At 50.7% G+C, this 27,960-nt stretch overlaps 1 protein-coding gene across 4 annotated transcripts in view; it reads right to left on the minus strand.

The window, feature by feature from the left end:
* enox2 (ecto-NOX disulfide-thiol exchanger 2) overlaps positions 1–27,960 on the minus strand; it is a 231,011-nt gene that overhangs the window by 59,201 nt on the left and 143,850 nt on the right. For all 4 annotated transcript variants that reach the window (XM_064329345.1, XM_064329344.1, XM_064329346.1 and 1 more), the window contains one exon: positions 3,881–4,012. In XM_064329345.1, the coding sequence (XP_064185415.1) occupies positions 3,881–3,998 (118 nt within the window). In that variant the 5' untranslated portion in view covers positions 3,999–4,012. The remainder of the gene's footprint in view (positions 1–3,880; positions 4,013–27,960) is intronic.

The raw sequence follows: 27,960 nt of genomic DNA on the forward strand, positions 1-27,960 counted from the left end.
TGAAAAATACACCCAGGATGGCGAAGGAACCAAGAGTGGTCTGATTGTGGCTGATAGTGTGTGATTAACCTGAGAGTACAATATGTCTGGACAAGTAAAATAAATACTGAAGACAAAACGTATTGAAAGCTGTGTACATACATCACACACCTACAGCAACCATGGAAAGGCTTATTCCCTGCTAGTATGTACACGGTTGTGTTTAAAAAATGATTTGCTTTCCTGATACATTTGTTAATTCTATTGTATTAAAAGCTTTCAGTGATCGGTCTGGCTCGGTCAAGGAAATGAATGGTTGGTTACACCTAATTGAGCCGTTTTGCATGAATCAATTTAGAAGAAAGAAAATAGCGGAAGTTAATTTGACTCTGATTGAAAATAAGTGGCTTCAGACAGGCCTTACAATTGTTTATGTGAGGTAGGACCTCATTTTTACCCGCAGTGCCACAAATCCTGCATATAAAGGAAGATTAATCAAACAGAACATGAAAAGAGCGTGTTTGCATGCAGGAAGTGACTATATCACAGTTCCACTCAAATGAGCACGTGACCTGAAAATGCATTGTGTGTGCTGCTGCATGTGCGTGTGCTTGCACATGTTTGTGCGTAAGGGTGTGCTTGTGTCTGTTTGTGTGTGCGTGCACTGTATTATGTGACTGTGTGTGTGAGTAAAGGAGAAAGTCTGATGAAGAGAATAACAATAGTGCGTGTGTGTGTGTGTGAGTGTGTGTGAGAGAGTAAAGGAGAAGGTCTGATGGAGAGATGAGCAGTAGAGTGTGTGTGTGTGGGGGGGGGTGTATGTGTGTGAGAGAGAGAGAGTAAAGGAGAAGGTCTGAAGGAGAGATGAACAGTAGTGTGTGTGTGTGTGTGTGGGTGTGTGTGTGTGTGTGTGTGTGAGAGAGAGAGAGTAAAGGAGAAGGTCTGAAGGAGATATGAACAGTAGTGTGTGTGCGCGTGTGTATGTGTGTGAGAGAGAGAGAGAGAGAGAGTAAAGGAGAAGGTCTGATGGAGAGATGCAGAGTATTTGTCATAATTCCAGCGTGAGAGGAGGGTTCAGATTGCTGACACAGCCCTGGGACGGTGGTAATTAAGTTGCCTGAAAGTTTGGCTTTCAATGCATAACGAACAGGAGGGAACAGCTGGTCCCCGGTGTGATTAATGAGGGGAGATGCAGCCAGCTGGAGAGGGTCCGAGTCCCCCCCCCGCACGGACACACGGTTACCTGGGACCTCCTCGCTGCGGGACGGCCACAACCGGGCAAGGCCAGGGCGACTACCTCAAAATCCAGCTCCGTCCTAGCCTGAGACCGGAACGACCTGAGGCGTGAGCTCCACACCAGAAAACAAAAAAACTACCTCAAATGATCTCACGCAGTTTCTAATTAGCGCTTATTGTTTGTGCAGACGTGTGCTGCGCGAATTCCCTTATCCACAGCGACGTACACGGCTTCCGTTTAAACACGTTATCCGTTTAAACCGCCCCGATAGCTTAGCGAGGCTAATGAGGGTTAGCGCCCTCGCCCACGGGCGCGACGCCAGTGTCCACCTGAGATCTGAACCCGCAACCTGGGCTTTGAAGGCCTGGTTAAGCCCAGTTAAACTCTCCTTAACCCTCCTTAACCGCTGCTCCGCGAGGCAGGCCCCGGCGGGCAGCTAGCGCGAGCGGCGCGCGCATTAGCATTAAAAGCTTCCCGTAGGCCGCGAGCGCGTCCCCCTCTCACTCCTCCCTCTGTGCGCCGCTTCAGGAGATGAAGGAGAAGGGGGGCACGGCACGCCCGCTCGGGTGGCCCACGGCCCAGAAGCCCTTGTGGGTGGACTCCGAGGCGGCGCAGATGACTCCTGACTGGTAAGGCTCGCGAAGGATGAGTCACGACGGGTCTCGTTGCCACGGTAACGCCGCACGGAGGGAAAGTTCCGCTAAAGCCGTGTGGGAACAGGCCGTGCCGTCCGGAGGAAGGGGCGGATCAGACACACGGGCGCTACTTTTGGGGATCCTCGGCTGATTGGGGCGCAGAACTCGGCCCCTCCCGTCTCACGGCTCGCAGGTCAAGGGGCCCCGCCTCCCCCCTCCGACGCGGTGATCCCCTTAAAACTCAGCTCAAACGAGCGAACACGCAGAAACCCGCGCAGCCTGCTCTGGAGGGGCAGGTACAAGAGCAGCTCAGTAAACTGCGCAGTTGAATCTGATTGGGGGGGGAGATGTAGCGCAGTCAGGGCGAGCGTTTCCCTGTCCTCACCCAGCCCCAGCCGTACCCACTTGATGTGAAATATGCGCCCGGAGCGGGGCGTGGGGTGTGGGGCGCGGGGTGCGGGGTGCGGGGTGCGGGGCGTGGGGTTGCATACATTTCAGCCGCGTGGTCGGTGTGAGGACGTGGATTTGCGCGAGGCGCTGGAGGTGATTTATAAAGAGGCATCAGAAAGCCATTCTAATGAGGAGGGGCAGAGGCGCGCGGACGCATTCATCACGCCGGCCGGAGCGGGGAACCGGCGAGCCCGCCAACCCGCCCTTAAAATGATGAATGCCGCCGGAGGTATAACGATATTGAAAAAATAATAAAAATAAAAAGCGTAGCATGCCGCGAGCACGCCTTATTGTATTTCTTTTATTTCACCCCCCCGGTTCCAGGCCATTAACCGACAGCCGCGCGCCATCAATCTGACGAGCGCTCCAGACCCCAGCCCCCCCCAAACCCCGGCACCCCCCCCATTCACTGCCGCTGGTTTCCAAGGACACCCCAGTGTCACGTCTCTGCGGTAGCGTGTTCGCTGTCCCGCGCCGACCTTAGCTCCCGCGCTCGAACTGGCAACACCCCCCACCCCCCAACCCCAGGTCACTGGCACGTTCTCTAACTCCGTTCGCCTCGCTCCGGCCCCTCCCTCACCCACCGGTGATTGACAGCCGTGGAGGTCAGCAGGTCCGCGCCGGGCATAGACGAGCCTCTTTGCCATTCGCCGCGTTCGCCGATGACTCATCTGAAGAGTGCCGCTCCCATGCCGACCGGCCGAGAGCGCGGGAGCTAATTGGCCGCCTGGAGGTCGGGCCACGCGGGCATTTCAAGTTCTCCGGCCGATAATAGAGCCGCGCGGGCGAGCCGGGGGGGGAGCCGCCCAAACGTGGTCCGGAACACGGCGGCCAGATCCGCCGGCGAGGAAGGTTCCGGGTCCCAACGGGCAGTGATCATCCTCATCCTCATCCTCATCCTCATCCTCACCCTCTCCCGTTGCTGCCCGTGTATAAAAATGGCCACGAGGCTCCGCCTCCCGTGAAGCTGGCCGGACTCTCCGCTTCCTCCGCCGTGTTCTCTCCATCTCAGCCCCGCCCACGGAATAAAAACTCAGCCCTGGAAATGTCTCCGGGGTGAGATACGTTCTCTCGCGCCGGTATGACATGAGCGCACTGCAGAACATGACCGCGCGGGGGGGGGGGGTGGCGGGGCTCAGGTTCTGTGACATTTACATCACATTTAAGAACTTAGCAGAAACGTAGCCACGGCAACTCACAAAAGTGCACGGAAATGATAGGCACAATGCACAGAAGACGCAAGAAGCCATCAGCGCCACAGCTGTTATCATGGAAACCCAGCATGAAACACTAAGTGCTGTACGTGGGTGCAAGATTGAGGTAAGTGCTGCATGCAGGTGATATAGTGCTTTAATGGCAAACGGACATGAGAGTGTGTGGCATTAATGTTGCATAAATCAGGGTGTTAGAGGCTCAGAGAATCGGAGTTAGGGCTTGTTCAGCCGATATGTTTTGGAAATTTCAGGTCAGAGCAGAAAAGGGACTGGGATTGTGACTGAGAGGGTCTTTTGGGGGAGGGACGGCGAGGTGGTCTGGCTGGGGCGGTCCGGCCCGGGGGCGGGTCAGCCCAAAAACGTACCTGGCAAGATCGGCTGTCCGGTCATACCCATCGGCGCCATCCCCAGGTTGTTCATGGCGGTGGCCCAGGCGTTTGGGTCAGACATGGGCATCCCCATGGGGCTGGAGTCCATGGCCATGCTCCGGATGCCCTCTGGGGAGAAAAAAGGGGGGAGAAGGCCAGGGGCGTCAGGGGAGCGGTCAAACCTCCCCTCAGCCTCCTTCTGAAACGCCCTTCTGTGCTGCCCACATGAAAGAGCCCTTTCTGGCCTGGGCGAAATGGACCTCTTTCCACATCAGAAGAGAGAAGAATAGAGAGCAAATTCACTCAGGTCACCCTGAGAGACGGCAGTGAGAAACGCTGCATTTTAAGACTGTGAGTGCTGCCACTGTAAAAACCAAAAAAATGTATAAAGAAAAATAAAATACATAGGCATATATATATATAATGAGTCCATAGCATATAATATATAATATTTAATATGATGTATTTAATGCCTTACAGGAGAGCTACTGCTACAGTACAGCATTCAGTCTTCCTATCACAGACACACGTGCACTTCTCCACACAGATTTGTTTCTCAGAGAAAGTCCTCTGGCGTAGTAGGTGTTGCTCTGTTTCTCGGCGTGGTTTTAGAGTGATGGCTCATGCGTTATCAGTCCCAGCCGAGGACCAGAGTCCTCCATTTTAACTGACTCTCTAAGAGCAAAATTATACACCTCAGATAGCAGTGTAGCCTTCTGGTTTTACAGAATCTAATATAACCATGCATAAAACTATTATACGTTAAATATTTAATTCACAGGTGCTGCACGCAACTGCTGGATTATTCAATATGATCATAGATTAACTAACATGAAAGCCCCCCATGTCTCTGTTCCTCTCACGCACACCACGCACACGCCCACCCACACACACACGCACACACACCACAACACAAACACACAGCAGCACACCCACACACACACATGCATGCACACCCACACCACATGCACGCACACACCACACACACACACACACAACACACACACACACGCACACACACGCACACACCACACACACACACATACACACGCAACACACACACACCACACACACACACACACACACACACACGCAAACACACACACACACACACACGCAAACACACAACACACACACATGCACGCACACCACACACACGCACACACACACCACACACACACACACACACACACGCACACACGCACGCACACACACACCACACACACACACACACACACACACACAAACACACAAACACACACACACACACACACACATTTACGGACCGATCCATAAGCAACCCCAGGCTCCGCTGACCCGTTTCCTGCCGGCTCCAGATTCTCACAGAGCAAAGCAAACAGGCCCAGGGTCCCTCCGGAAAGGCCAGAGGAAAAGCAAACAGAGTCAAACCGCACTTCATGAATTAAATGGCAACCCCTGCCCTGAGCCGCCGGCCCCCCTCCTTCCTTTCATAACCTACAAACATCAAAGGTTCCCTGTCATTCAGGCCCCAGCTGATCTTGCTCATTTTGCTCCAAGATGGCTGCTGGGCGCGAGGGGGGGGGGAAAGCACAGAATCCAACCCATATAAACACTGCCCATCTCCGCCCCACCCCCCACTCCGCCCCACCCACCCCCGAATGCCACGTGCCTTCTTTGGCTGGAACCTGGAGATCCATCGACTGAATCTCCCCGCACAGAGTACAGCCCCTTTCACACGTGGACCCCGCAACAGTACAGGATTCAATTACCCGGGTTAGGCAGCGGCTTCTCCCCGCTCGCACATAGGTCTCCTATAGAGAAAGATTCTGCGTCTGGGGCACAGAGTCAGGGCCAAAGTGCAGGCTCAAACTGCAACCATATGGAGCCACACAATGGAAGGCTTTTGTGAAGGCTTCACGCCGAGTTCATGCTTTAATGCACCACATACCCCAGTGCAGCAGAAAACCAAGGAACCACAGGCACGCATACTGAAAAATACTGGCATCTTTCCTAATTACAAGATTTTTTGAAGGCTACTCAACAAATTAGGAACTGACACCACTTTTCTCAACACATTTTTATTCTTTTTAATCTATTTAATCTATTTTTACTCTATTTCACTCATATTCATGCATGCCCATAGTGAGGACTTAGCAGCTGTTCGAAGAGATAAGGTGACCAGGTCAACAGATTAGAAGTGGAGGCCCTACACAATTAGGGCAGCGATATAACTTTGCCCAGACGCAAAGGGATGTTCTGGGTCAGATGTCATTTTTCAGGAGAAGTTGGGCCATTTTCTCCACAAAAATTAAAGATTCAGAAACATTTTTTTTGGGTTCAGGCCAGCAAATAAAAAGCAGACGAAAAGCAGTGAAACACTCTTTGATGTTTCTGCAGTTGAGTGATGAAACAAACGGAGAGCCATTGTGGGAAGTGCACGATATGAATACCATCACCAGCAGGGGCCTATCCGGGCACCCCTGGCAGACGGTCTGAAGAAAATCTGCCATTCACATTGAGCCGGGTTCACAATCTGTTATGCCATCCCAAAAGAAAAGAAAAAAAAATAAAAAACTGAAAGAAAAGAGAAAGTACAGAGAATTCTCGTCAGATTTACTGGGCTACAGATAGGTAGATAAGTGAAAAGGCCAGGAAAATGCTCAGGTGCCGTGGTTCCCATTAGCAACAGGGTTCGTTAGGGTGGATCTACAGTAAACAGGCAATGAGATCTCTTCCATTATTCATTGGCTTAGCAGCCCCATCGGCCCAGGGATACTACATAGCTTACATTTTCACTGGATGTGCCTCGACGCTGACAGACAGCTTACTGAAAGTACTGAGGTTGTGTAAATTCCTTAAAGGTACAACAGCACTGCCCGCCTGGGATCTGAACTGGCAACATCCCGGTCAAAAGCATAACTTTTTACCACCCTCCTGCTCCAGGGTAGTGTAGGATCGATGCTCCAAAGGGTGCACAGTAAATTAATGTGTTCATACATTTTAATATATTTTAAACATATGTTTTGTATATAAATACATCACTGTTATATAAAAATGTGTGTGTGTATGTAGGTGTGCGTGCAAGCGCGCGTGTGTATTAGTATTCTCCGAAAGGTTGATGCATTACCATGAAAATGGCATTGCAATTAAAAGCCTTTTTCTTCTTACAATTTTTTTCATCGGAGAGCGTGTCTCTTACCTCAAATCTCATTTTATCATGAATGCACAAATGCTTTGTCTATCTCTCCATTATGCCCTTCAGCTGTCCATCGTTTCCAAGGTTACAGGGCTCCATCACAGTTAAAACACATTTGTTTTTTTCCCCCTGCACCTTTCATGGCCAGAAAAAAAAAAAAAAACACTGCAAGATAAAAATATCAATTTGAGAGAAAAAAAGGAATGTATAAAATATGTTATAATACACCAAATATTTGCCTAGCTCACAGGGAACAAGCTAACTCTACCTTCCATGCAAACCACAGCATGACTGCTCCCATGTGAAAGAGGTGGGACAATAGGCCCTTGAGGGAGGTCGACTTTTGTCCAACAAAACATCGTGAACAACCACCGGGCCCACAGGTGACTGCCACGGATTCCGCCCCTTCAGAGAGTGAAACACGACGTTTACAAAACTGTCGCGGCTCGCTGAAGTTTCCCCCGCCCGCACAAGTGGGAAAAACAAAAGCCTTTTACTGCACACGCGTGCGGACACACAGCGGACGCGGAGGAAAACACTTCAACCGACAAAGGCCTCCGGCGTGGAGAGCGGCGTTTTGCTAGCGCTGTTGCTAACGCTAGCGGCGCTGTTGCTAGCGCTCGCGGCGTTCGCCCGTGGAGTCCCGCCCCTCCCTCGCCGCGGGGAAGAACATCACTTGGAGGCCGCCCGCGTCGTTCTGGCCCCGCCGCACAGCCGCGCTAATGACGGGCTAACGCTGCCACCTTCGCTGCTGGGTTAACTGCAGCTCCTTTTGAGCATTACCAGGACATGGCTGAGCTCCAGCCGCCGCCGCCACCCCCCCCCCCCCACCCCCCCCCGGGCCATTACTGAGCCACGCGGACGCCCTCGGGTGAAGGCTGGGAAGGCGCTTGGAGGACTGGCGCTCCGACCGCTACCGTGACCGGGAGGGCGGGAGGACGGATTCGCGGTTTCTGAATGTTTTAAAAGCGAGCCGCCGACATTTAACTCTCCCGTCCTGTAGTCCTTCAGAAGGACAGGGCAGGGGAGGGAACTGGACAGAGTATGCTGCTATGGAAACCAATTTGTCTTGGTTAAAAATAAAAAAATAAAAAAAATAACAGTAGACAGATCCACACTCCTGTAATTCTGCTTTGCTTTATTCGGGCAGGTAGAGAGCGGAGAGGGTAACAGACAGAGACGGGACCACAGCTGGGAAGGGGCCACAGACCCCTTTTTGCAGCACAGGGGATGAGGCTTAAAGAGAGGCTCGCCCTGCAGACTCCCCACAGAGGGACTCTTTCTAACAGCGCCGCTTCTTACGAAACGCCTCAATTTAATAGAATTTCTCCCCCCTCCTCTCTCGTGGTCTCATTCATTATGCGCTTCTAAGCCGAGGTTTCCAGACGCGTCAGTCCCCCCCCCCCCCCCCCTCGCAGTGGCACCCTGGGTAAACCAGGCACTTCGGAAACAGTTTGGGGGGTGAAGGTTAGACAAGCGGGGCAAACGGGCGGCGATAACGGGGAGCCCCGGCGGACGCCCACGCCGCGCATCCCCGACGCACCGCGCTCCGCGGCCGACCTTCGACCTTCGCCCCTCCCGCTCAAACGAACCGCCCGAGCGGAAAGGGCCTCGGGGCGAATCGCAAACAGCCGCGGGAAAAAAGCAACACGGCACTCGACAGAACGACACCGGGGCTGGAATAAAAACGGGGGGAGGGGGGGCGGGGGGGGAAGGAGTGCGGGATATCGCTTCTGACGGGGGCGGCATCCGAGAGGGCGCCTGAAGAGGCTCCGCGAAAATAAAAGGAAGGGATTTGAGCGGCGTGGAATGCATAAACGCGCGCGGTGTCGAGGAGGCGCAGTTCCGCAGCGCCGTCACAAACGCGCACGCGCGTCAGAGAGCACGTGAGCGGTTAACCCCAGCCGCTACACGTGATTTACATGGCGGGTGTGATGGAGCAGGACCGCGCCGCCGCCGCCGGGTTAAAATGAATGCCTTATATTTCCAGGGAGAAGAAAGTCAATACGCGTCAGAACATTAATTAAACTGGATACACAGAGCGCCCGCAGAGTAAATGACCTTTGAGAGGCTGATTTATAAATTCTCAGCACCTCAGACCAAACAGTTTTGCTGCGCCTTGCTTTGGCCATTTAACAACCGCCGGTCCCATTAAAACGCTGAACAATCTTCCCCCAGACCAGGCCCAGGTGTCCCGTAAAAGGACGATGGCTGGAACCGGAACGCCATCATTTAAACAGGGCGGGGCGCCCAGCTTTCGGCCAGCGCCCGGGCTCCGGGGCCGAAGGTGAGGCGGAGGGTCGGGGGGGTGGGGGCAGGGGCCGAGATGACTTTAACGATCAGGGGCGCTAATGGCGCTCTCCGCAGGGCCGTTCTTCTCTCACAAGCGTTCTTCTGGGAAATTTGAGGAACTTTGCAGGGTCATCCAGCGAATCAATTGCGTTTTATTTATCAACCCGCCCCAATGGTAAATGGTACAGTAAAATCATTAGCCCTGGATGTAATGTGCTTTCTCTTCTGGGCCGGCCTCCTCTTCCTCCCTCCCCCCCTCCCTCCTTCCCTCCCTCTCTTCATCTCTCCGTCTCTCCCACCCTCCCTCCCTGCAGCACGCAGAGCTACGTCTCTGGCATGCAGTGTGCAGTAAGGGGAAGGGAAGGCTGCTCAGGTGACACAAGCTGAGGCTGGCGAGTGGGCCAAGGCTAGCTCTGGTAAATGTATTTTACAGTGTACAAGGGCTAGACAGCAAACAGCCGAATTGCACATCTTAAGAGAAACTGGGACATCTCAAATATCATGTTAACAGAGGAGAGAAACGAGAGGGTGAGAGACAGGGTGTGTGAGAGAGAGACAGAAAGAGAGAGTGTGGGAGAGAGTGAGGGGGGAGTGAGAGAGAGAGAGGTGGCGTTTGTGCTATCAAAAGTACTTTGTAATTGAGTTTAATAGCATAGTAGCTTGGGATAGAAGTTCACAGAGCTAATACATTTAATGACACATTATTACCATTATAATATAATGTATTTTAATGTGTAATTTCCAGCTGTTGAATAATAAGCTCTCTAGATGGAATAAGATGCAAAGTATAGGTCTTTAACTTGAGGATGTCACGGTGACCTAGTTTTCCAGTCAGTGCTATTAAGCGAGAAGAGACACATGCAGCAGAGCCACTGCAGAAAACACAGTCATTCCAAATCCCACTCTTTATGCACAGCATCTGGACATACGCATGAGCCAACAGAATGCATGTGATGTAATATTACATATGCTCTCATCACACACACCCAAACAAACACACCGATGTACACACACACATGCAAACGCACACACACCCGCATGCACGTGCAAACACACATGTACGCACACACACACACACACACGCACACACACACACACGCACACACACGCACACACGCACACACACGCACACACACACACACCTACCTCTTTAGCAATTTCCTACTGCACATTTTATTTTCCCCCTAGTTTGCCAGCAGATTTCTGTAGCCAGTAAAAACATGTGATACCTCTAAGGATTAGGACCAATCAGAGTGTGGCACTGGCTGAGGTGGAGATGCTTCGTGGTCCTCAGCTCCCAGATTCCCAGCAGATCACTTAGCAGATTCTGGTATCCATTCACATTTACAAAAGGACTGACTGACATCTTACAAACTCCTCCTGAATACAGAGCCATCTTGGCCAGCAGGGAATCAGAGTCTTGCTGGAGTACTTTTTTTTACTTCTTACTTTCAGGAATGGGGTTTGGGGGTGTTGCCATTGCTTTCGGTTCATCCACTTTCGCAGTGATCTGAATCTTTCAGATATAAGTTCTGCCACATATAATTATGCAGCTGAGGCGGATAATTCATAAATATTTATTTAAAGTGAGACAGGACAAATGGTCCATGTCCAATCTCCGATTAGAGCACGGATCAGCAATGCGCCGTCAACCAGCGTGCCCGTTCATACGGAGGTTGACAAAACTTTTCCTGACACGCGGCTGTAGCTTAAATTAGATAAACATTTGGCTTAATTAATAAGGACCCGCCGCAGCAGTCTGTAATTAAAGTAATTTCTGGAGCTCGGAAATCCCGCCCTCGTTCGGCGCGAGAGAGCAGCGGCGTGTGCTCCACACAATCTGCCCTACATTTGGGATCACCGCACGAAAGCAAACGCTCCTGTGTGGTGCGGGAGACGCCGGAAACAGTATGCAAAAGGAGAGGTTGTCTGAGGATTCATTTCTTCAGATGGCCATGGCTGGCTCTGCGCTACAGATCCACTGTTCCCCAATGCGCAAAAAAACATGCATGTGGAATGGACACCTAATCCATATTTCCACTGACCAGGCTGGAGCCATTTCCACTGCAAATTGACCTGCCAGCATGATGGCTAACCGTAGGTTCACCCAGGAGTGCTAAACGCTAGCAGACACCTTTACCCTGTGTAAAATATCCTCGCTGAAAGCAGCTTTCTCAATGACTAGAGTTTCCTCTCTCAGGTAAGCTGGTTCTGAATATACTAAGCGGCCACAGTGCTTTTTGTTGTGGTCTCTCTCAGGCAGGAATAAATAATGCACACGCATCAGGGTTCCTTACTCCGTCGTGCGCTAGTGAGAAACTACACAGGTCAGCAGCCTTCATCACTCATTTACGAGCACGCTACAGGCAGGCGTACGCTGAAACACGTTCAGGGCTCAGCTGCATTAGAATGCAGGGGAGACTTCATCAGGTCAAATGCGTACCAGCAAATAGGACAGCATTAGACTATGTGAGTAGGTGAGTAGGCTTTAGACTCTCTCAGGTGTGTTCACAAACGCAGTTCATGGCCGCACTCATATTACAGTGCAGTAGCTGTGTAAAGAGTGACTTTCTACCTTAGATTGGTCAAGAGTGTATGTTCTGCTCAAACACATAGAGAGTGATGTGTTGACACAGGTTCACTGTACCCTTAAACAGTGCAGCCACAATGACTCCATTACCCATGGGTCTAGAGACACTTCCAGCGGGAGGTGGGCCAGAGGTCCAGCATTTTGAAAGGGAAACCACATTTTGGAAAGAGGTACATTTCTCCATTTTCCTCCCCCATGAGCTGCATGTTGATGGTCACGTGCCCCCCTAATTCAAAGATGTGAGAGTAAATCACTGTTCGTTGTGGATTCTTGCTGCATACTGCATTTGAACTCTCCTTAAATGAAAACCCACTTCTCATCTCCAGGGAGACCAGATTGTCCAAAGATCTCCAGACTTGCCCCGACCTCAGGCTGGATTAGCCTGGGGACAGGCAGGCTATGAAAGACACTGCATTAATGTGTGCCCACCCAGGCACATAGCATTCTTTTAGACAACCAACCTGGAAAATAAATAATTAACTGCCGCTAGAAGAAAAGATCTGAGCCAGCAACAAATTGTCATATTTTTTTTGTTTTCCATCAGGTATGCATTTTCCAGTGGGCTTCACGAGTCAGACTGCTTCAGTAAACAACCTACTTTTGATACACAGATATGAAAAGGCATATTTCATATACACAGATATGAAAAAGAAAGATGTCTGAAGCACACGTGTCGCTCTGTACCCACAATTCCTGAGAGAGGACTCAACAGGGCTCTACATTTTTCCGAGGAGCACACGTGCTCTTAAGCTGAAAAATTTAGGAGCAAACTAATGCATCCTAATTAGTAGATGTGCTCCAGTTATTTTTTTCCAGTTAGCACACGTCGCATTTCACATGCTCCCAAAATGGGAGCACCGTAGAGGCCCGATCAAAAATACATACGATACATGTGACAGCAGCAACAGAGAGAGAGAGAGAGAGAGAGAGAAAAGAAAGAGAGAGAGAGAAAGAGTGAGAAATCAGAAGGAGCTGACTCAATCCTCTAGGTAAGCTAGTGTATGTATGACCCCTTCAACCTCAGCTTTCCCTCCAAAAACAACAACAACAAAAGCAATAATACAACAAAATGAGAAGATGTAGGCACAAGCAGAGAAAAAAGAAGCCTTTTTATTAAAAAAAGGACCTTTGGCGGTATTTTCAGGCCCTTGAAGGTCACTGTCAATAATGGTGATATTCAACTACTCAGGCATATCGGTAGATCCAAGCAGCATCAATAAAACTATAGATTACCCAAGATCCGGCGGCTGCTAATGGCAGCACGATTATTAAATGATTAACTGCTCTTTCAAAGTCTTCCATTTTCCCATTGATTATGCTAACATACGGATGCTAACGCAGTCTCACTTTTCTTAAAGGCCAAAACCCCCCTCTGCACAAACACTCAATTAGGGCTGGTAACAGCTATTCAAGGTCAGGAACTGGTCCAATAACAAGTCAAAACAGATCTAGAGCCCACAATACATACGTGTAATAGTAAAAGATGCTTTTAGCACATCTCTGCTTTAAAAAAACAGAAAAAACTCTGATATGATATCTGTTATTTATTATCGTTGATGGTTCTTGCTTCTTTCATTTGCATTGCTTGTTTTTAATGCAATGGCCAGCGATGACTCCTCTGCAAAGCATTCCACACAGAAGAAGAAGAAGAAAAAAAAAAAAAGAGACAGCTGACTTACTTGGCGAAGTCAGAGTTTACTTCCCGGAAAAGGCATTTGATTTCATTTCTCCAGAACAAATCAAAATAATTATAATGCACAGCCAGAATCCAGCTAGAGACCGACTGTAATGGCCGTGGCAAACACAGAGACTGGGAACATTTAGATTTCATTATTGCGCCTCTTCCTACAGCAGTAATCGCGCTGGCAGTGATATAGAAAAATAAGCCTGGCGCACTCCCCATCCCCTGGTGGATCCGCGCGCCGGAATCTGGGTTATCGGATTTATCGCCACGGACAACCGGCAGGTACCTCCGCACAGAAAAGGCGGTTTTGTGTGATCTGAGAAGCCGCGAGGCGATACAGGGGTCCCGCGGGTGCCTCTGAGGAAGCGGCAGGGGGGTATAGCTGGGTGATTCTGCCACTGCACACACGCTTTCAGACCGGGGTGGGGGGGATGGGGCAATTCCATCCCAATTCATCCAGTCCAATAAATTAATTTATAAATGGAAAAAAAAGCCCATGATATTCTGAGGATTTATCAGATAATCAATGGAGACTTACTTCATTTCCTGAATGTGAGTGAGTTCGGAAGGAATCGACACCATCTGGGCAGGAGTTTGTGGGGAAGGGTGCAAGCCCTGCACGTCTATGACTGTATTACCCCAATATAATGTGAGCTTGAACAGGGGGGAGCGGTTCTCTTAAAATTATTCTGATCACACACTTCAAGGGCCCTCATCCAATCAAAACTCAACAGAAGAGAAGCGAAACAGCAGCTGTGGACAGACGGCCACTCCTCAAAGCTAGCGGCAAACAGGTTCATTTCTATTCCTTCCCCCCCACACACCCCTCCCCCGGACTTAAGACAATAATTTGTTTTGTGTTCCAGTTCGGCGGTGATGTCACGTCTCTCGGGTCGGCCCGGGCCCCGCTCAGCGCCGGAGCTCAATTTGGGGACCGCGAGCGCCCAGGTCCCCCGCCGCACGTCTCGTCAGCGTCATTTCGGCGGGAAAGACGGGGGGGGGGGACAAACCGGGGCGGGACGGGAGCCGCGCCCGTCCCCCGTCGCGTCGCCCCCGCAGTCTCACCCCTGATGAATTCCTTACGAATCAGACATCAAAACCGACAGCACAATTTACGATCCCCGCACTTTCACTTTTTTTATTAAAAATCCCAAACTTATTTGCCAAGCACCTGTGAAGAACGCGAGCTAGCGAGCGCAAAGACGCCTCAATCGCCCTTAGCGACGCCTCGTATCCGCGCGCGCAGCCGATCGGAGACAGGATGTTCTCTGAGCGACGCTTTTTGGAGGGGACTCAAAGGCAGAGAGATATGCATGTCCGCAATTAAGGATGACTGAGTCCCGTAGAGGAGAGTAATTGGAAAAGTTTTACTGGAGCCTTTCCGCGATCAAAGCGAGCCATTCCAGGGAAACTCCAGGACGCCGGGCTCGCGTCATTAAAAAAAAAGAAGCGGGCGCTTTCATGTCCGCTAATTTATCAGGACCTCCACGCTCCCGAGTGGAAGCAGGAAAAGCTATCAGCGAGAATTTGAAATAACATCAAATCAAATCAAATCAAATCAAATACAGCTGTGACTGCATAAATACAGTGCTCTATAATTAGATTACACTGCCTAAAATGGTTTATGCATTATGCAATGTGAAAACAGGACACTGGAGATGAATTCATCAGCCCCCAAAAGAAGGAGCCACAGCGCAGACTCTGAAGATAATGTATGCCTGGCAGTCACTGTTAACAGAGACAGAGACCCGGGGGAAGAGAGGAAATCCACACCAGAGTTCGATCCTCGACGCCCTCCTTTGATCAGCGGGCAACGCTGACGCTGCCTGGGATAACGAGGAGAGCGCTGTCTCTTCCCAGTGCAGGGTTCGAGCGACGCGCAGTTCGTTACCGCGCGGCAGTCGAAGAGAGACAGAGAGGCTCTCTGGAGAAAGACGGGAGTCCTCCACTCAAAGGGGAGGGGAGGGGAGGGGAGGGGCAGGGTGGGGTGTGTGAGCGTGTCACTGCAGGGCACACTACATGAAGACATTACCCAGCGCTGGAACACTGCCCTACATTTATTTTGCAGACGCTTTTATCCAAAGCGACGTACAATAAGTGCACGCCGAAGGAGAATTCCCATAATGCCTTGCCCGACGACACACTCGACCCTGAGCGAGGAAAGCTCTGTGAACTCCTACTGACTGTGGTTAATCAGGGTCCTGTGGGCTCTCTGGGTCTGAGTCTTTGTGCTATGCTGCCCAAGGGCAGCACACATAAAGATACTGGGCAGAAGACACTTGAGCTGCTCTTCAGCGGCCTCTGTATGTCCTCATTGCGGAATGGTGGTGAGAGTTCCTGGCACTTTTGGGCCCTGTTAACTCAAATCATAGTCCTTGAGGGCTTAGAACTACTGCTTTTACACCCTCCCTTTACCTGGAAGTCAGGTGTGAAGACAGCCTGGCCAATCAATAGCTGTCTTGCTCAGGGACACTTCGACACGCCCAGGACGGGGGTTCGAACCGGCAACCCTCCGACTGCCTGACAACCGCTCTTACCTCCTGAGCTATGTCGCCCCCGCAAACACATTTTGAGGTGAGAATTCTATAAGCACCAGCTACAGCCATAGCCTGCAAGTGTGTCCTAATGATGTTACGGTGCTCAAGTACAGGGGAGAACCAGTGTAGTTTACAGAGCTGTCAGAAAAATAAAGCTAAGGTAATTGGTTGGAACAGAGAGCAGCAAGCAGACCGGCCCTCCAGGACCAGAGTCTGGCACCGCGGAGCCGGCACCGCCGCGTGCCTGACACAGCTTCGCTTTATCAAACAAGCCTTACAGGGGCAGGCAGAGGCAGAGGCTTCCTGTCAGAACTCAGTCTCAGCCGCGCCTGCTATGCTGCAGCTGGAGGCACAGCCCAGCAGGACCCTCAAATCCTTCTCACGTCCACCGCTAACACAAACAGCGAAGACGCCCCCCCCCCCCCCCCCCCCGACCGCGTCTTTTTCTCTCTCAGCCATGAGCTGAGAAACATGTGCGTGTGCGAGATAGAGCCTGCTCCCTGTGCCCCACTAAAGGCTGTACAATCCCCCCCCCCCCCAACCCCCTGCATTCTCTAGAGGAAAAGCCCCCCCCCCCCCCACACACACATACACACGAGCACTGAGAGACACATCCGGCTCCTGAAATATCAATTCATAAAAACCCGGTTTCACAGCGGCAGGAACCCACTGACTGATGGAGCCTCAAGCCTTTCAAACCCTCTCAAACATGGACGTGCGTCCCTCTGTCTCTGTCTCCTGACAGGGTGCAGCGGATACGCACTGCACGTACGCACGTGCAGGGAGACCGCACCTGCATTACCATATACGGAGCCCAGGATTCTCGCCTGGTTTCTTATCATTCATAGCATTCAATTCCGAAGAACAAACAGTGACAGATGACTTTTGACTGTTAATTAATGTACAAACACGAGGGGTTTAGGAAGAAGGCAAGGGCTCTCCGATAGCCGCTCGAGTTGTTTGCCTGCTCGGCTGAGCTTCCTGCCTATCTACGGTCCTCTCCACCATTATGGCTTTCATTAATCAACACGGTCTAATTTGCAGAACTTAATTAGTACTTGACTGAGGGGAGAGGCGCTATTGAAACCAAATGCCCAAAAACCGTGATACGGATCTGCTGTTTGAAGACCCTGGTCCAGACGTTAAGATCCGTGAAATGTCATCTTGCACAGCGCTACGGATGTCTCTATACACAAAAAAAAAGACACACACACTTTCGAGAGAAGCCACCAACCAGACAAGTCTGCAGTAAGTGTTTCCTTTGTTTTGTGCGGCAAAGACAACCTGTTTGTCCGTGCTCTGAGACATCCAGCACCTCGCTCTGAGAAACTGCAGTCACCTGTCACTCATCCATCGTCTCCCCTCAGGGGGCCCAGTGATGCACCAGGTGCTGTGAAAGATAGTGGCTGTGGTCAGGGAGGGGCCTGTTATTCCCACAGTACTCTCAGGCCTTTACTCTCTGACACAGCCACTGGCTGGAAGGCCAGCGCATTAGAGGAGTGCATGTGGTACAGCCGCTGTGATTGGCTGCGGGTGGCACAGAGGTAACTTGTGAGTCAATCCGTGTGATTGGCTGCGGGTGGCACAGAGGTAACTCATAATTTCAGCTGCTGTGATTGGCTGCAGGTGGCACAGAGGTAACTCATAATTTCAGCAGCTGTGATTGGCTGCGGGTGGCACAGAGGCAACTCATGAGTCAATCCCTGTGATTGGCTGTGGGTGGCACAGAGGCAACTCGTGGTTCAGCCACTGTGATTGGCTGTGGGTGGCACAGAGGCAACTCATGAGTCAATCCCTGTGATTGGCTGTGGGTGGCACAGAGGCAACTCATGGTTCAGCCGCTGTGGTTGGCTGCGGGTGGCACAGAGGTAACTCATGATTCAGTCGCTGTGATTTTGCTACGGGTGGCACAGAAGTAACTCATGATTCAGTTGCTGTGATTGGCTGCGGGTGGCACAGCGTGGAAGCCGCTATTCGACCGCCGTCTGCGCCAGCGGCGTTTTTTTTGCAAACTGGCACGACGGCGTCCCACTAATGGCAGGACCGTCCGCCACTCATTTCGCATTCTTTGAACAACAATCGCTTTCAGCTCACTTCTCCTCGAGCGTCCGCCAGCCGACCGCCGCACGCCGGCATTAGCAGAGCGCTGGCAGACGGACAGCTGCGCCGGCGGCGCTAATGGGCTGCTAGCGGACTCTCCGCGTTCGCCCGCTGGGCAGAGAGACAGTCGCTCATTCCGCGTTGCCAAGTAAAAAAAAAAAAGGCGGAAAAATAGATTACGTGGAGATTGATACGCACATTTATCTCCTCGAAAGCTTGGGTCTGGAACGAGTCCCCGAGCACTCGAAGAGGAGGCCACTGGAACCGGGATTAGCTGGACACACAGCGAGCACACGCCAACACGCCAGGAAATGACACGCGCAAGGTCAGCAGAGACGCGCGTGCAGAGTCCAGACCTAACACTGTGCATACAGAGAGAAAAAAAGAAGAGGCTTCTTGCCATTAAAGCTAATTAGAGACTCAGCAGTCCTCATGCATTATTAGATGAAGGGTGTTTTCCTCTTTGTGGCTACAGAGGGGGCCATTATAGAGGGGAGCAGGGCTGAACCCAGACACAGACTGCACGGATCACTGTGCACAGGCACGTGTCGGTCCCGTGCACGCTCGTCTCTCGCATTGGGGGGGGGCGGGAGGGGGGGCTTTCAGCAGCTCCCAGCGCACCCTTCCCCCACCCCCCCACCCAAAAAAAATCCACATCCTGGCAAAGCCCACCCCACGGCGCTCATGCGGTTCCCCATGGCAACGCAGCGCTCCAAGGGGTGCGGGCTTGTCTGTGAAGTGGGATTAATTTCCTTGTTCCCCGCACGAAGGATTACCGCGGCAATTTCGGGCAGATATCAATACATTCCGGTGCGTCGCTATATGGCGCTACTGCAAATCCCGGAGAAACGCAAGGGCGGAACTGTGATGGATTTTCTCATTATTAAAATGTAGGTGTTTCCATGCAGTGAGAGAGGAGTTTTCAATATGACTTATTAAATACAAAGAGCGGGCTTTATCTAAACCTTCCCGCGAGTGTAAATCAAACAGGAAAAACGCACAGCGAAAGAAGAAAAAAAGATACATATATTAATATGCTTTTACGCAGGTTAACAGGGATTAGACAAATTAGAGACTTTGCTCTGGTGCTGTTTGTGCTGCATTTTAGCAGAGTTTGCTCCGAGGCTGTAGGAAAATTGATTTTCAAAGCCACCGTGCTTTGGAGACGAGGGCGACAGACACAGAAACCGGAGGTCCAATGAAAAACGGAGAGGCAACAACAAACACTATGAGAGCTGAAGCTGCCTATCCCCGATGCATCTGAACCCTCAGAAAGAAGAAGGGGAAGAACAAAACACACGCACACACACAAGCACACACACACACACACACACACAAACACAAGCTTCAATCTTTTCCTTCAAAAAGCCCCAAATTCGGGAATCCCAGGAGCGGAAAAAGGCGGAAGGCTTGAAGAGGAAGCGAAAGCTCTATCAGCGCGCACGCACGGGGGGAGATTAGGCGGGGAAATCTCCAAACGGCAGTCGGGCAAGCTCAAAGGGAAAGCACTTGTGGAAGAGGTGAGGGGCCGGGCAGACGTTCCGCTCAGAGACGACGCTGAGAAACGGACTCCCGTGACAGTCAAACTGCAGACTCAGGCAGCCGAACTCCTCAGCTAAGCGCCGTAATGGGAGCTCTAACTTAGCGCTCAGTACGAGACTGACTGGCGTTTGGCAAGAAGAGGGACAGAAAAATTGCTCGCTGTCATCGCCCGGGGGACAATTTAGACGCACAAAAGAAATACGCTTCTTTCTTTCGCGCTTTTTTTTCCCCCCTTCTTTTGATGTTGTGTCGGAGCACCGCCTGACGCAAGCTAGCACTTTGTTCTAGTGTAATAAATAACAGTGCGAGGGTCTGAAGATCCCAATTAACAGCAATCGTGCGACACGACAGACAACAGAAGTAACATGTAGCTCGCAGCACGTCCTGATTCAAAAACGACTGAGAGACAAAATAAATATCCCCCTAGCAGATGGCTCCATTTAAAGTAACATAAACACACACATATCAGTTTAAACACAGTAACACAGACCCAATAGTGCTCACATGAGATGGGGATGGGAGACGTGATGTACAGAACACAGGGCTGGCTGTCCCTTGTCCCAGAGTAACTTCTGTCCAATGACTGTTCCCCTGGCAAATATGCACTGTGTGTGTGTGTGTGTGCGTGTGTGTGCGCATGTGCGTGTGTGTGTATGTGCGTGTGTGTGTGTGTGTATGTATGTGAGTGTGCGTGTGTGCACGTGAGAGTGTGTGTGTGTGTGTGTGTGTGTATGTGAGTGTGCGTGTGTGCACGTGAGAGCGTGTGTGTGTGTGTGTGTGTGTGTGTTTGGCACACTGAAAAAGAAGCTCACCAGTCCCCGTTAGACCCCTTCACAAAACTTAGTGTTCATATTTCACAAAAAACAAAATATTTCATAAAAAGTTCAACGGTCACTGAAGGTAAATGCTACATTTGCAAAACAATGCTAGGGGATAGCTGCCTTCCTGACAGCCCGCATGCATACAAATTAAAAGTAAAACAGAACATTCTTTTGCTGTCAAAGACTCTGGCTGCCACGTCCACCCAGTCTCCATTTCCCTTTGTTCCAGCCCCGCGGCTCAGTGTTACACAGTTCTGGGTGTCAGGGGAACATCTGGCCTGCTCGACAACATCCAGAATAAAGGTCAAACTAATACAGAGCACCCCACGGGGAGGGCCCATCTGTTTAACCTCACACTGACACGACCGAGCATAGATCCCCAATCAGGCCCTCACAACGGCCGTAGCGCAGAGGCAGAAACACTAGCGCTAGAAACGTCATTCTCTCTTCCGAACGTTCTCTCCTCTTCGCGCGGTGTGTGCAGACGTGGGCGTACATGGCCGACACGGCGGTCGTCGGCGGTCATTCCCGCGGCCGTGCGACGCTGGGCAGTCGTTTCACCTTGAGGGAGACGGGAGGAACGCGCGCGGTGAAAACAGACCCGGTCAGGTGTGCCCCACGCAGCACAGCGGAGGGGCTCATCGTGATGGAGGGCTGCTGTCGGCGAGCTAATGGACGTCCCGTGCACCATTAGATAATAACAGCCGCCCGTGTGCTACTGACTGAGGACAAATGAACACACTACCCACAATGCCTCATGGTAGGGCATGCAAATGATCTGCCTCCACCCCCATACACAGGAACTGAAAGAAACAGCACAAATTAACACACTATCCACAATGCCTCACGGTAGGGCATGCAAATGATCTGGCCCCCCCCCAAGCACAGGAACCAGAAGAAACAACACAAATGAACCCACTACCCACAATGCCTCACAGTGGGGAATGCAAATGGTCTGGTTCTCCCACGCACAGGAACCGAAAGAAACAACACAAATGAACACACTACCCACAATGCCTCACGGTAGGGCACGCCAATAATCTCAGTCCCCCCCCCAAGCACAGAAATCTAAAGAAACAGCACAAATGAACACACTACCCACAATGCCTCACGGTAGGGCAACGCAAATCAACTCTCAGTCCCAAATCCCCCCCACAAGCACAGAAATCTAAAGAAACTACACAAATGAACACACTACCCACAATGCCTCACTGTAGGGCATTCAAATGATCTGCCTCCCCCCCACCCCCCCTGGAGCACAGAGGACCTAATCAGAGCAGCACCAGCGCACAGCACAGACTCAGAGAGCTAAGCGGTCAGCGAGGCTGCTCTCCCAGCCCGGTCAGCAGCGTGCGCGGAAAGGCCCAGAACAGAGCAGAGCCGCAGAAAGCGCCCGCGCAAGCCGCCATCATCTGAGGCCTGACAGTCGGGCTGCCACGGATCTTATCAACAGCGGCCAATTATGAAGCGGGGGGGAGCTGCATTAAGGAAATGTCAGCGGCTGGCTAACCTCGGGCAGCCCTTATCTGTCCCCGCCAGCCCTCCGAGATGTGGCTCCATCGCCGCCGCCGCCGCCGCGGCGAAGGGAGGAGAACGGCGGGGCGGGTTTATCGGCAGGTTAAGAACTAAACCAGGCCGGCCTCCACAGGCGCGGAGACATCACTCCCGCCAATTAGCGGCCGCGCATTCCCGCCGTTTATGCCTTATTTATTAAGGAGACGAAGCGGCTGAAGCTGTTCTGACAGTCTGCTTGACCCGCACAGCTAACGGAGTATTAAAAATAAATTAACGGGAGGGAGGGCCTGCCAGCGCCCGGCGCCGCAGACGCTCGGCTCGCGGGCAGCGCGGGTATGGCGGCTAGCGCGGGCGTTCCGCACGCTGATTACGGGAGCGGAGAGGCAGAGATCACGTTCCGCTCGGCTCGCCCGCTCCCAGACGCAGAGAGAGAGAGAGAGAGAGAGAGAGAGAGAGAGAGCAGCCGGACCTCGTCAGAACCAGCTCACGTTCGTCGGACGGTGGGAAAGCTGTTCTCGAAGCGCCGTCGAGGCGTGACCGAAGGAGAGGCAGCAGGGCAGTGGCGGCCGCTGTTTTTTTTTTTCTTCCCGTCTGTAGAAAGTCGCTAATTCCGCGCCCGGCGGGTCCGGCGGCTTTGCAGCGTCGCGGCCGCGCCGGCTACAAAGCCATCAAAAGCAGCGGTTCCTCAAAGGAAGCCCGGGAAGCAGCGCGCTGGACTGCGGAGGAAAAGGGATTCGCGCGGAGGAACTCTGACCCCCTCGGGCGGGCGAACTGCAGAGAGCTCTGGGGGGGCGGCGGCCACGCCCGAGCGGGGAGCGGCGGGCCTCCTCCCCGGCGAGCGCGCGGCCTTTCGATGGCGCGACGGCGGCTTCTGTCGCTGGGCGGGGCCACCCCGCAGGCCTCGGCTGTCACTCACGGGCAGAAGGAGCTCGTTACCAGGGCCTGGTCGCCACCCCTCACCCGCAGAGCCAAACGTATCAATCACACAACACGGCACAGTTCAGCATGTGTGCACTGTTACTCCCATAATCTAAAAATGCCCTTTTGAGCGGGGGTCATTGTATACATAATTAAAAGGCAACGGGGGTGTGCTGGACATATCAAGTATTTACAAAGCACTACTGGTGTGTGTTTCCCCAAAAAACACCCACCTATCAAAGAGGAAGCACTGTCTTTTCTACAGCTCACATTTTTAATATATTTACGGACCAGCCGTATCAAAGGGATGTAATGATATCTGATTGTAGTCCCATTGTTAAAGTATTCATTTGCACAAAAATGAAAAACCATGATTGTAATCAGGGAATAGAGAACTGAGGAATTTATATAGATAATGTACAACCGGCCAGGAAGAAAAGCAATAAAACACATTACAAACAAGTCCTCAAGAGAATAAAGGGTACTTTAACAGTGGATGAAAACCGAATGAAAAGTCTATTCCTGAAAATGCACTTTTAAATTAGATGTAAATTCCCAAAAAAATAAAAAATAAATTGAACTCCAAAAACATCAACCAAGAGGGACTGCTCATATCTGAACGAAAAATAAGCCAGCTATTGCAAATAAATTAAATGTATGCCAAGACACATCCCTACCAGCAAACAGTTTCCCCGAAATACATTTCCACAACTGAATAAAAATGAGTATTCTGTGAAAACTGTACTTGCTTGCACTTGCTTGTCTGCTTTTAAAGTGCTAAGCCTTATATTTAATTGACTCCTTTTTCCTGTGAGGTTACCATACATTTGCATTGGCACACTTGTTCCCAGACCATTTAGAAATGTGAACACAGCAATAAAGAAACAAAATGCACAAGCAATGGCTACAATGCAAATTTTTAACACCAGTCAAACATGAAAAAGAAATAGAAATATTCACTTTAAAAAAAGAGGAAAAAGGCACAGCTAACAATATCTTCAGTACTTACTGTACAGCACCCGCCCCTACCCTACAGCACAACTTTGTATTTTTTTGTAACACTACCCATTTTTTCTGGCCATCTACTACCAATCTAAACAGTAAAACTTTCAGATGGCTTTCAGTCTGGCTTTCAATTTGCATGCAAATCTATGAAACACACTGTATCTTCACTGATCGTAAATAAATATGGAGCTTTGCTATATGCATGTACAGAGGAACTAGCTACCCAATCAAACTTCCAGGTATTTTTCCTCAAAAAAAACTTCCACACGGTATGCTAAAAGCATATAGCTCAGTCTGCCGACAAACCAGACTGAGCTATATGCTCAGTCTGGTTTTACAGTCATTTACATTGTATCTAATTGTACAGCTGGACATACACTGAAGCAATGCAGGTTAAGTACCTTGTTCAAGGGTGCAAGAGTGCCCTACAGGAGAATCAAACCTTTTGACCTTTAGGTTACAAGACCAGCTCTTTACCCATCGTACTGCACTGCCACCCAGTACATTGCCAGTTTGTCTGAGTCTGAATGCTGTCGCCTAGGGAGAAACTCGGTGGGTCTTCCCTTCTGCTGGACTCATTATTGTTGAGGCCGGACCTGTGCGACTTCCATCTGGAGCAGGAAGTGCAGCTCTGTGACAGCATCCCCTGATGCAGGCGACCAGGTGCTCAGTGGCCAGGAAGGTACTAATGGCCACGTCAACAGAGGAAGCTAGACCGATACAGGACTGTGTGGAGCAGTCAGTGATTAAGAAAGAGGCAGAATGTCATTATGGCACAAATGCCCCATTATAATTTCACTCGTGTGACGAGGGCCTGTCTTCCAAAGTATGAGTTCCGATGGCCACCTGCTGATGCTTGAAATGACTACAACATAAATCCATGCACACTTTGCTAGAAAAGTCATTTTGTTTTCCTTTAAATTCTTTCTCTCTCTCGCACATACACACACGCACGCGCGCACACACACACACACACACACACTTCTCTCAGTAATATATATATTAAAAAAATAACAATAAAATAGGCCAAAGGTCTATATAAACAGCATGTTTCACTTATAAAAACTGAAGGGTCGCAAATAACAGCCCATTCGGATTTCTTCTTAGAACGTCTGCAGCTGTGTAATTAGATTTTAGATTCCTGGAGGGCTGCCAGTTTCCCAGTCCACGTTACACGTTAATGTGTTTACCAGACTGACAGGGTGGAAAACGCAAGAAATATTTCTTTAACTCAAAAGGGCAAAAGCCAAATAACCTCCAGTTCCCAGCAACATGGCTTTGTTGATTACACACTGAAGGAAACCGCGTACGTTCATAAACACTAATCTTCCACTTTGCCGACAAATCTGCGCTCTGATTATGCGTATTAACATACATCAGGGTGAATTTACTGAAGTGAAAATCTTGTTCTGAAAGTAACTAAGCTGCAGAAAAAAAGAAAATCAGATTGAATTTATGCTAATAAATTTAATTCAAGCTAATTAGCATGCATTCTACTCAAGACTCTTAATTAAAAAACGTTCAAGCAAATAAAGCAGTATTTTGCTCAGAGGAAATCACATTTTACATATTTTATTAATAGACACCTCTGGAAACCCTGGGAGATTATGGCTTTGATTATCTAATATTAATTAAATACCATGTAACTCACACAGCACTCTGTTTATCAAGAAATGTAAGGATAAAGGTTGACTACAGCATCAGTTCCTCTTAGATCTGACACACAACATTTCGATACGCTAGAAAACAACATGGAAGATGTTCATACACTAAAGGTTTCCCAATCCCAGAAAGAGTTGTTTAAAAAAATACAAAATAAAAAAAATCCATACAGGATATCAATGTGAAACCAGCAGTCTAAAAATAATTGACTTCTTTCAGCTCGTGTGGAGGCAGAATGAGCCTCTGCCCATTGGAAGCAACCAGGCTACTTAAATGCTTTTCCTTCAGAGGGAAAGCTCGAGTAAACACAAGGAAATGATAATAAACAGAGTATTTCCCGAGCTCCCCCCCCCCCCCCGCCTCCTCCATTTGTTTCTTGTACGACAAGGCAATTATCACAAGCGTATCGGAGTGGCTGTGTGCTGTAGGTAAGGCACTCTCATTACGGGCTTTTAAAGGCGACCTCCCATCTCCTTCTCCGCCTCTCGGCCAGCGTCCATGAAATTGAACGGAGGGTCAATTTCCCCCTTTTTTTTTTTTTTTTTTGCGAGAGCAGTCGGGCGCGGAGAGCAGCGGCGCGGTCGTTAAAAAGGCGCCGTCAGCTCAGCTGGGAGGCGCGGCGTTTACCGCTGGAACCCCGCGACCCCCCCCACCCCCCGCGCCCGACCCCGGACGCCCGGCCCCCCCGCCGCCGTGGCGTGATATACCGCCGGCAATAACAGAGAGAGAGAGAGAGAGCGGAGAGGAGTGCCGAGCAGATGGGCCTGCTTATGATAATGTAACAATTATACAAACTCTCTGTTTGTTAGGTTAAGCTAACCCGGCCTACAGTGCCCACTGACGATCCAGGGCTACTTGCCGATCAGTACCCCTGAAAGAGGACAACCGATGGAGTGGGAGGAGCAGAGAAAGGAGGTGGAAAAGAGACTCGCAAAAAAAAACAAATTTAGAGATGAATAATTCTCATCCATTGGTATATCCGGCAAGTGTGTTATATTATTATTATTATTACTATGAACAAACACTGAGGAAGTCCTCCTTGGGGTTTTCATTAAGATGGTGTCATTCTTAAGTGCCACTGCACTGAAAGAAAGTGCCCATGAACGCGAACGTGGAACTTTGAACGTGGGAAAAACATACTCAAAGAACTCTCCTCTCTGGCGACCATTCAAACGGACGCAAGGAAGGGACAGAACAGGAAGAGCGGGCGACAGAGTGAGAGAGCCTTTTGTGTATAATCCCTCTCCCCGTTGAGCGGCGATCAGCAGAACCCGGCTCCGCGCCGCGCCGTCCCGGTTGTCCGCGCGGCCGCGTCCCGGGATACCGGCGCTAATGCTAACTAAGCGGGGGCAGAGGTGACAGACGTTCCCTTTAGCCGCCGTTTGCGGCTACGGCAGGTAAGCGTCTTCCAGAACGACCTCGAGCTGCTCTCCTCACGCCCTGGCGCGAGGGAACGGCCCGGGGAGTTCCCATCTGCATTCAGGGAGCCGCGCCTCCATTTACCCCCACTGTTCATAATTCATCACTGAGCGTAATGAAGATTAATTCTCACAAAATGGCAGAATAATTGATGCGGGGACACGATGGCAGCGCGGTCGATGGGAATAAATGTGGCTGCGGAGGAAAAATGAATGAGAACAGAAAATAATGAAAGAAAGCAAAAAAATACGAGGTCAATTAAAAATTTTTTAAAAAGGCTGGATATTTCAATCAGGAGAGTCCTCAAAATGGTGGGAAACACAATGGAAAATAAAAGCGGGCCATTCCTTAATGAATCAGCAGATGCTAAGGGCACACATCGCACGGGGTGACGCAGGGTGCGTGTGCGTGTGAGTGCACGCGTGCGTTTGCCCGCACGCGTACGCGTGAGTTCGCGCGTGTGCACGTACGTGAGTTCACGCGTGTGCGTTTGCGTGTCCGCGCGCTCTCCCACACATGGAAGCTTGCACGTGCGTGTGTGTGTGTGCTTGCCTGTGATGTGAGAACAGTGTAGCTTGTATAATGGACGGGCGGAGGTGGCCAGACGACTGTAAAAAGGATGGAGCGAGGAGGCAGAAAAGAGAGAAAAAGGGAGAAAAAAACGCGACCGGGAAGACGGGCAGAAAATCCCCTCTGTGCACAAACAGCAGCTCCGTCAGGCTCAATCATTAGCGGGGAGGCAGAAAACAGAAGGAGGAGCGAGGAAGGTCACCATGGCCGCAGGGTCTCATATATAAGAGACACCGAAATGGCT

This window comes from Anguilla rostrata, chromosome 3 (genome assembly GCF_018555375.3).
Source record: "Anguilla rostrata isolate EN2019 chromosome 3, ASM1855537v3, whole genome shotgun sequence".
Lineage (NCBI taxonomy): Eukaryota > Metazoa > Chordata > Actinopteri > Anguilliformes > Anguillidae > Anguilla > Anguilla rostrata.